This window comes from Tasmannia lanceolata, unplaced genomic scaffold, assembly GCF_043159265.1.
Source record: "Tasmannia lanceolata isolate RefF3 unplaced genomic scaffold, GAP_Taslan_0.1 ptg000002l, whole genome shotgun sequence".
Classification (NCBI taxonomy): Eukaryota; Viridiplantae; Streptophyta; class Magnoliopsida; order Canellales; family Winteraceae; genus Tasmannia; species Tasmannia lanceolata.
This window is the reverse complement of record NW_027518679.1, coordinates 52,429,263-52,439,100: the sequence shown is the minus strand read 5'-3', so window position 1 is coordinate 52,439,100 and position 9,838 is coordinate 52,429,263. Positions and strand designations below refer to the sequence as shown.

The 9,838-nt window shown below is 38.8% G+C and overlaps 1 protein-coding gene across 1 annotated transcript; it reads left to right on the top strand.

Moving 5' to 3' along the window:
• The first annotated feature begins 648 nt into the window (after positions 1–648).
• On the top strand, positions 649–9,478 carry LOC143878179 (myb-like transcription factor family protein). Its single transcript, XM_077380487.1, has 3 exons — positions 649–1,281; positions 7,785–7,993; positions 8,115–9,478. The coding sequence occupies exons 1-3, from the start codon at positions 1,002–1,004 to the stop codon at positions 8,637–8,639; spliced, it is 1,014 nt and encodes a 337-aa protein (XP_077236602.1). The 5' UTR covers positions 649–1,001; the 3' UTR covers positions 8,640–9,478.
• Positions 9,479–9,838: the final 360 nt, after the last annotated feature.

Genomic DNA, 9,838 nt, shown 5'->3' with positions numbered 1-9,838 from the left:
CCCAATTTACATTCTGGCCCATCAAATGAATGGTTCGGATTGGATCATCGTAGGAAGCGGGTCCCACTGTACTTTCTGAAAATTACTGGACCTCCCGCATATAAAATCTCCTCGTTTACTAGTAAAAATATTCTCGGTGAATCCAAATGTTTATCACGCTTACCACCAGACCTTATCCTCTATGCTTATGTTACAAATACCAATAAAAAATAAGAGCAATGATAGATACAAGGGAGCCCTTGTATAAAGAGCTGCAAAAGGGCTCTTCATTGGATCCACGTCATTTTCAGTTACATTTTAAAATAAGTTGAAAAAATAAAATCAGTTACATTTGATGACGTGGATCCAATGAAGAGCCTTTTCTTTGGCTCTTTATGCAAGGGCTCCCTTGTATCTATCATTTTACCCTATTATTTTTTTTATTTTGAGCCTCCATATATTTTTCTTGGATAAGGTCTTGTCTATTTTAAAACCAATCTATTTTATAACTTTGGAAGAATCTAGTCTCGCGCGAATGCGTTTAGCGTTTGTTATGGGATAACTTATTTTAATATTTATCGTTATTGTAAAAGCTCACGTGGATAATCCCACGTGGCAGATCCCATTTCACCGACTTTTAAGAACAGCCAAATGAAAATGAACGGGCTTTTTACTTTTCCTCTCATTTTAATCTCTACAGAAGACCAAAAAAATCCCAAAAATCTTCCCTTCCTTCTTTCATCCCCTACAAAATCTACCTCACAGATTTTCGTCCCTCTTCCAGAAACCCTAACCCTAATTTCTCTGCAACTCGCTTCAAATCATGATTCGATCTTTCATCTTCGGATCTGTTCGAGCTTAGTCGGATTTCATCCCCTACAAAATTTACATCACAGATTCACTTCCCTCTTTAAGAAACCTATCCCTAACCCTGACCCTAATTTCTCTGCAACTCGCTTCAAATCATGATTCGATCTTTGATCTTCGGATCTGTTCCAGCGTAGTCGGATCTCTGTAGAAAGATGACGAGGAGGTGTTCTCATTGTAGCCATAACGGGCACAATTCGAGAACATGTCCTAACAGAGGAGTTAAGCTATTCGGAGTTCGGATCACGGATGCTTCGATCCGAAAGAGCGCGAGTATGGGAAATCTCTCACACTATTCCGGATCCAGCAATTTGAACGGGAACAATCCCGGATCTCCGCTAGCAGATGGTCACGATTCCGGTGCTCCGATTGATGGTTATGCTTCGGAGGATTTTGTTCAGGGCTCCGCTTCGAGTTGCCGTGAACGGAAGAAAGGTCGGATTTATTTATTTTTGGTTCCTACTTGTTTTTTTTTTTTCTTTACATGTAGGCTCTGTTTGGATTGCAAGGAAAATGATTCTGACGGAAAAAAATTTCTTGGAAAATTACTGTGTTTGGACGATTTAGAGGAAAATAATATGATTAGGTTTAATTTAGAGAGATGTTTTCATAAACTGAAGGTCCATCTCGGTAAAAATTGGACGGTGTTGGATCAAGTTGTATTTGTTCGTTTGTAAAAAAAAAAAAAAGTAGGAAATTTTACAAATAGCTTTCCTTTCCAAACTTTTCCAAAAAATTCCTGCAATCCAAACAGGGCCTAGTTTTTTTTTTTTTTTTTTTTGAAATTTAGAACTTTTTTTGAGTTTGGGAAATTTGCAAGGTCACTTGTGCGACTTGATCTAGAGCGTTATATATATATATATATATATATATATATATATATATATATATATATATATATGAGGAAAAGGATTGTACCCTCGAGCGTACCAAGCTTATGGTACGCTCGAGTGCCCAATCACATGGGTCCCACAATTTTTGTGGTGATCCAAAGCATTCATTTGCAAGGCCGTATCATAGATAGGGTGTGTACCAAAAATCAGCTCTATTGAATCATCCTAACCCCTTCAAAAGTGGAGGGCAAAAATGGGCAGATTTGTGGACAAACAGTCTGTCCATTTTGACCTCCACAAATGGATGGGTTAAGATGATCCTATGGAGCTGATTTTTGGTACACAACCCATCTATGTAAGGGCCTTTCAAATGAATGCTTTGGATCATCCTAACAAAGTGGGCCCACATGTGATTGGGCACTCGAGCGTACCATAAGCTTGGTACACTCGAGCGTACAATCCTTTTCCTCTATATATATATATATATATATATATATATATATATATGAGAATAGAGTTCCTAAGGTGTCACCTCATATAGCTTATATGAGGTGGCGCTCACAAAACATAAAGGGCCCACATTTTTGGGGTGATCCAAACCACTCATTTGAAAGGCCCTTAGATGGATATGGTGCCTACAAAAAATCAGGTCCATAGGATCATCCTAACCCTTTCATTTATGGAGGTTAAAAATGGGCAGATTTATGGAGGTTTATACCCATCCATTTCAACCTCCACAAATGGAAGGGTTAGGATGATCCTATGAAGTTGATTTTTTGGGCACACCCTATCTATGTGAGGGCGTATCAAATGAATGCTTTGGATCATCCAAACAAAGTGGGCCCCTTATCTTTTTAAGCGCCACCTCATATAAGCTATATGAGGTGACACCTTAGGAACTCTATTCTCTCTCTCTCTCTCTCTCTCTCTCTCTCTCTCTATATATATATATATATATATATATATATATATATATATATATGAGGAATATGTTCGTGCGCTTGAGCTCTAACATCAAATGGTGCGCTTGAGTGCACCAATCACATGGGTCCCACAATTTCTGTGAGGATCCAAACCATTCATTTGCAAGGCCCTATCATAGATAGGGTGTGTACCAAAAATCAGCTCTATTGAATCATCCTAACCCCTCCAAAAGTGGAGGGCAAAAATGGGCAGATTTGTGGTCTGTCCATTTTGACCTCCACAAATGGATGGGTTAGGATGATCCTATGGAGCTGATTTTTTGTACACACCCTATCTATGTAAGGCCCTTTCTAGTGAATGCTTTGGATCATCCTAACAATGTGGGCCTCATTGGTTTGAGAGCTTAAGCGCACCATAAGGATCCAACGCTCAAGCTCACAATCCTTTTCCTCTATATATATATGAGAAAAGAGTAGGTACTCCCTGGAGTAGATAAGTTATCTACTCCCTACCTTAAAACAACAGTTGGCGCCACATTGTTTGGGTGATCCAAAGCATTAATTTGATGGGCCCTCACATAGATAGGGTGTGCCCAAAAAATCAGCTCGATAGGATCATCCTAACCCTATGAACTGTGGAGGCAAAAATGGACGTGTATAAACCTGCACAAATCTGTACTGTCCATTTTTTGCCTCCATAGTTCATAGGGTTAGGATGATCCTATCGAGCTGATTTTTTGGGCACAACCTATCTATGTGAGGGCCCAAACTGTGGTTTTGTACAGAATCTTATAGCTGTCTTTCTCATTTAACACTGCTGATATATTGATATAAACCATACAATATGCGTTTCACTGTACTAGCTTAAAAGATATGATGTGATTCAGAGGCATAAATCCAAATGCAATCATATTGTAGGTGGATTGGGACATGGAAACGAGTGGCTCCTCTGCTTTGGAACTGTGGGGACATGGAAGTGAACTTTTTCTTACCCACTAGACAAACATTGTAGGAGACTCTGCACTCAGGCCCTGTTTGGATTCCAAGAATTTTATGGACAAGTTTGGAAATGAAAAATATTTTTAAAAGTCTACATTTTTACACACGAAAAAGATAATTTGAACTAGTCCTATTCAATTTTTACTCAGAAGGATCTTCAGTTTTTACTCAAGAAAAAAAATTTCCATCAGAAATGTTTTTCTTGCAATCCAAACAGGGCCTTAGGGTAGATAAATAAGTGAAATTCTTGAGGTGTATTGGGGCACAGTTTCTTCCAAAATAATCACTCATATGGGAAGCATATTATTACTTAAGAACAAGTATCTTGGAAGCACTTGTACTAAATTTTGGAAGCGAGCTTCCCATTCAACTAGGGAGCTTTCAATAACTATTATTTGTCCAAAAGACCTTTTATATTGCACTAGGTTGAACTTAAACTTTCTTGAACTTTGTTACAGAAAATCTTATTAAAATGTTCGCATAGTTTATCTTTGGACCTTAAGTCGAAATGGAAAAACAGAGCTTCTCAATGAAGTGCCTAAGCTTGGCCTTGAGAGTGACAACTGACATTAATAACTATGGTATTTGGCTAGAGCATGAGCAATACGGTGTCTAGAGAACGGATAATTTGTGAGGGGAGGGAGTAAAGCTTACGCATAAATGGAGAAAGAGGGAGATGGCAATGCTGAGAAAATGTGATAGATTAGAAAACATAGAAGTGCTAAAAGAAGGGGGATAAACCCAGAGGAATGAAACTTGATACCGTAGTGGTCTATCTTACTTAGTTTCCTGTCTCATCATAGGATATGTTGGCCAGTTTTGCTCTTTGGCATTTCCTTTATTTGTTGAGATGCCATTCAACAAAACCAAAGGAAAACAAAAAAATTGCATTGATTAGGTCACCACAAATTCTTTGATTTCTTTCCGTCCCAATACTCCATAAAACAATCGGTAGAGTAATTTGTCAAATAACTATACAAATTTCCTTTCTATACTTTTACTATTCAATTGCTATTTCTCCTTTATTAAATTTCTAAGTTTTGTTCTCCTAATTGAAACTTTGAATGTAGCACTAGGAACAAATCTGCAAATCGCAACACTTTGTGAACCATTTTAGTTCTTTTGGGAAGGCAAGACGGAGAAAAAAATGATGAAACATTTGTTGATATGGAAAACCGTGTGTCTGTCTAAACTGGAAGGGGGGTTTGGGCTTTGCAATATTCGCTCAGGAATAATGCTTACTTGGGAAATGTTGTCAGATTGGGAGATAAGAGGGATGCTTTTTGGAGAAGGATCATCATGGGTAAATGTGTAGGAGCAGGTGGGAAGAGAGATGTGGGAGAGGCTCAGATGTGTGGAGACTGGAGGTCCATATGCAGTGTTAAAAACAAGTTTTTTTCTTTCACTGGTTTTAGGGTGGGGAAGGTGACGAGGATTAGTTTTTGGATGTGTGATTGGATCATGGTCCTCTTAGTCCTGAGTTTTCGAGCCTTTGCAGAGTACAGTATAGCTTGTGACTTGTGAGAAAGGGACAGATTTATCTGATTGCTGTGGTAGGTTTGGGTTGGTAGGTTGGAGGAGGAATTTGGTGAAGGGTTTGTCCTTGTCTTGAGGATTCAACTCCCTGGTAGTCTTGAGGAGGTGTTTGTGTCTACTTTTGTGATGGAAGGATTTGGCATCAGTCTAAAGGCTGAGTTCTCCATCCGCTCCCTCAATCATTGCTTCGTTAGGGTGCCCCAGCCTATGCACTTTTGGTATAAGATCTGGTTGGCATGCACCCGGCGTTAGATCTATAGTTTTTGTGGAATTGTAGCTTATGAAAAGATCAATACCCTTGACATCCTTAAAGGGACGCACTGTCATGTGGCAAATAGGTGTGAGCTGAGTAAATCACTGTTTAAAATTTTCTGATTCAATTATCAGCCCACCTAAGTTGACTCCCTTTTACCTTGGCCAAGTTTTCGTTCGAGTGTGAATTTTGCCTTACCAAGTCAATCAAAAACTTCTTTGATTCGCCTGAGTTGGTGACATGTTGACAACATCAACCATTGGCTCGCCCGAGTTGACTCCTTTTTACCTTGGTCGAGTTCTCGATCGAGTGTGAGTTTTGCCTTACCAAGTCAATCAAAAACTCCTTTGGTTCGCCCGTGTTGGTGGCAATGAGAACATCAATCATTAGCTCACCCAAGTCGACTCCATTTTACCTTGTTCGAGGTTGAATCCCTGTTTTTAAACACTGGTTTCAGAGCGGAAGATGACTACAGTAACTGCCTCTTTATCCACTGAGTGACAGCACGGATGGTTTGGAGCCACATCCTTTACTGGTTTGGATCTCCATGGGTGTTTCCATACTCTTTTTCGTCGCACTTAAAGGAGTGGAATTGCTGGCATCTTGGGGAGGACGATCACCTCCTTTGGAAAATGATGATGTTCATTGGGGCTTGGATGCTTTGGCTTGGAGGAAATATGAGGACGTTTGATGGCAACAGGAAATTGGCAGCTTGGATTGTCGAGGAGATTAAAAGATTAATTATGTTTTGGGCAAGTGCTAGCAAGTAATGGAAGGGGTATTTTATCCTAGATTTACATTGCAATTGGGCATTCATTTTTTACTTTTTTTTGGAACGGCAGGAAGATTTTGTTAAGAATGCAATTGGGCATTCATCATCAAAGGGCATTGTGAGGAAAGATGAGCATAAGCGACCCCCCCCCCCCCCCTCTCTCTCTCTCCAAAAAAAAAAGTCATACTAAATCTCAAATTTGGTGGTTTGTCAATGGGAATCTGCGTCCGATGGGCATTGGGGGTCCCTTTAGGAACCTTGAGGGGGATATGTGCTAGTAATGTAAATATGTTTTCTTTTTTCCACATACCCCGGAGTACTATTGAGATGGCTGATTTCTTGTCCAAATGGGGTGTGTTCAGATCCTAGTTGTTCGTGGGGTAATCCCCCCCTTTGTAATTTTTTTGGCTTCTATTCCTCTAATAACCTTCTTACTATAAAAAAAACCTCGTTACAATCTGTAATATAATATTTTTGGTACCAATCTCAAGCTATCAACCTAAGTAGGATATTGTTTAACAAATTTATATTAGTTTTAGATTAGACAACTGTAGCAAAAAATATTAAATTAGTTAAGTAGTTAAGTTGAGGTTTATGAAAGCTAGAATATTTTCCATTCAAAAAAAAAAATGAAAGCTAAAATATTTAAAAACCAACAGCTATCCATAACGTTTATGTTTTGATTTCATGTTCAAAACAAGAAAAAAAGTGAGAGTACAAAGTACGGAACCTCAACCTAAAGCCAAAAAAATACTTAAAGCCCCATTGCCCTTGTCCCACCCAGCTATCTTTCCTCTTCATCCAAATTCAGTATCACACAATCTTCTCTCATTGTACCATGGCTTTGGCATCCTCTCATTTTGTCACTTTCTTTTAGAAACTTCTGGGCAATGAGAGAAATCAAGAAGTTAAAGATAACAGAGTCTCTAGTTTTGAGTGCATAAATGCAATTTTTTAGCGCCAACATAAAATACTACAATGAATCTAGTAGAGATTTAGTAGTCTTGGTAGATAGTTTGGATGACTGAGTTGTGAAATAGTGGGAAAAATCTTCAACATAGGAGATCATTACATTACAGTTTTCTTTTAAATGACCAAAGATCTCTAGCAATGAAAGTTATTAAATAATAATATATCTAGGTCATTAATTTGCCTAAGGCCCATTGTGTGATGTGAACCTTTCATTAATTCAATCAGTTAATTATCTTATGGAGGATTAGTTTGTGCAGTTAGTTGATGCTTTGGATGATTAGTAAATGTGGAAGAATGGTGCAAATCTTCTTCTTTTTTCCCGATACATAGGCTGGCTTGAACCCACAAACTGGTGGTTGTCACACTTATGGTTTTCCAAGTTAGATATGGACATATGGGCTCAAGCCTAAAATGTTGCAAGTCTCATGTGTGAGAGAACATTCAATTACAATGTTTTTTAAGATCCAAATAGCTCTAGCAGTAAAAGCTATTAAATAATAATACATCCATGTGATTAATTTAAACTAGGGCCTAATATTGGGACCTGAACCGTTTTTAGTAGAGTGAGATTATTTTGTTATTGAATATTAATTTATGGAGGTTCTACTACTTGTCTATGGAACCACACGTGTAATGATGTTGATTTGCAGGTGTCCCATGGACTGAAAATGAGCACAGGATGTTTCTACTTGGCCTGCAGAAGCTGGGCAAAGGTGATTGGCGCGGGATATCACGTAATTTTGTGGTTTCAAGGACACCCACCCAGGTTGCCAGTCATGCTCAAAAATATTTCATCCGCCAAACCAACGTGAGCAGGAGAAAGAGACGCTCCAGCCTGTTTGATATCATAGCAGATAAAGTTAGTCTCTCTCTCTCTCTCTCTCTCTCTCTCTCTCTCTCTCTCTCTCCTTATTGCCCCTTTTATTTCCAGTCAGTTGATTACTTCATACTCTGATCCTTATTATCCCTTTTATTTCCAGTCAGTCGACACTACTCCAATGGTATCACAAGATCTCTTTCCGATCAGCTGTGAACAAGCTGAAAGAGAAACCACCAAGCCCATGCCAGCTCCTCCTGCTCTGGATGAACCATGCGAGCCAATGGCATGTGAGTCAATGGATTCCGCCAAACCTAACGATGGAGAATCACTTGTACCTAAGCCAGAAAGTTCCCAATGCAGCTTCCCCGTAATATTTCCTACTTATTTTTCGCCGTTCTTTCCTTATCCGTTCCCATCCTGGCCGGGTTACACAGCAGATACAATGGAAGGAGAGAGACATGAAGTCCTTAAGCCTATGGCAGTACATTCGAAGAATCCCATCAATGTTGATGAGCTGGTGGGCATGTCAAAACTGAGCCTAGGAGAATCTCTCAGTCACCAGGCGCCTTCATCTCTCTCACTAAAACTGGTCGAAGGGTCCGATAGACAATCGGCTTTCCATGCAAATCCAGCCACAAACAGCTCGACTATGAACTCAAGTAGCGATCCGATCCATGCAGTCTAATGGGCCTAAGGGCCTGGTGCTCACATTGGGCCTTGGATTTTGAGGTTAGCTTGGTACTGATAAACCCTGAAGATTCTTTTTAATATAAGATAGTAAACTGCAATTCAGGTATGTTAGCTTTTTAGCTTATAGTTTTCTTATGAGGAGGTTGCTTTAAATCACCAATTCTTTGAAATGACCTACTTATCCTTAATTTTTTGAAAATAAGTATACATTCTTACTTTGTTGCATCTTTTTTACCCGGTTATTAGGATTTTAACATCTTGTGTTGGGTTTATTTCCCTAGGTCTGGTAAGCATAGTTTCTGTTCAAAACTGGAAGAATCGGATTAGTGAGTAGCTTAGGTGTCCCCTGTAGTTGTTCTGATTATTTGCATATCATTCTGCAAAGAGTATGTTCTTGTCATTTAAGAAGCTAATTCATTCTTCAGTGCTTCATTTGATAACACAGATAAAACTGAGTGGCGATTGAATTGATTACTGGACCTTTTTTTTTCTCTCTGGACTTGTTTTTTTTTTCTCTGGTTCTATTTAGAACATATTGGTTGGAAGTCTTTCGGGATTCTGTTATAACAGATTTAATGATTTCTGTGTATGCTCCGAGGCTTTGTCTTATTGTTGTGAAAGTGCTAGCTGTATCTTGTTGTAAGAGGAAAGCAGACATCTTATATTTGAAACGGTCCCAAATTCTCAGGCATTTTGAAATTTCAAACGAAGTCTCTCGGGATTTTGTTATGACAGATTTAATGATTTCTGTGTATGCTCCGTGGCTTTGTCTTATTATCGTGAAGTGCGAGTTGTATCTTGTTGTAAGAGGAATGCAGACATCTTATATTTAAATGGTCCCAAATTCTCAGGCATTTTGAAATTTCGAACTCTCAGATCCACTTTTAGTTTAGTCCATATTTGTTTTGGATTTTGAGAACCAATGATGAGTCCAAAATTGATTATACGTTTAAATTCGAGTCCAATAATCAGTTTTGGGCTCATTCGGTTCACAAAATCTAAAATTGACAGGGTCTTCGTAGTTGATGATTGTTGATTTGATAGGTCTATATTCCTGATTTCAAACCTCTTCTAGACTTTTTACGTCTCCATCTTGACTCATTACTGATGGTTACATCTATAAACCATGACAGAGAAGTGTTATGTTAGTCGCAAAAAAATGGTAGAGCTTAAGCGCACCAACGTTTTCCTCAT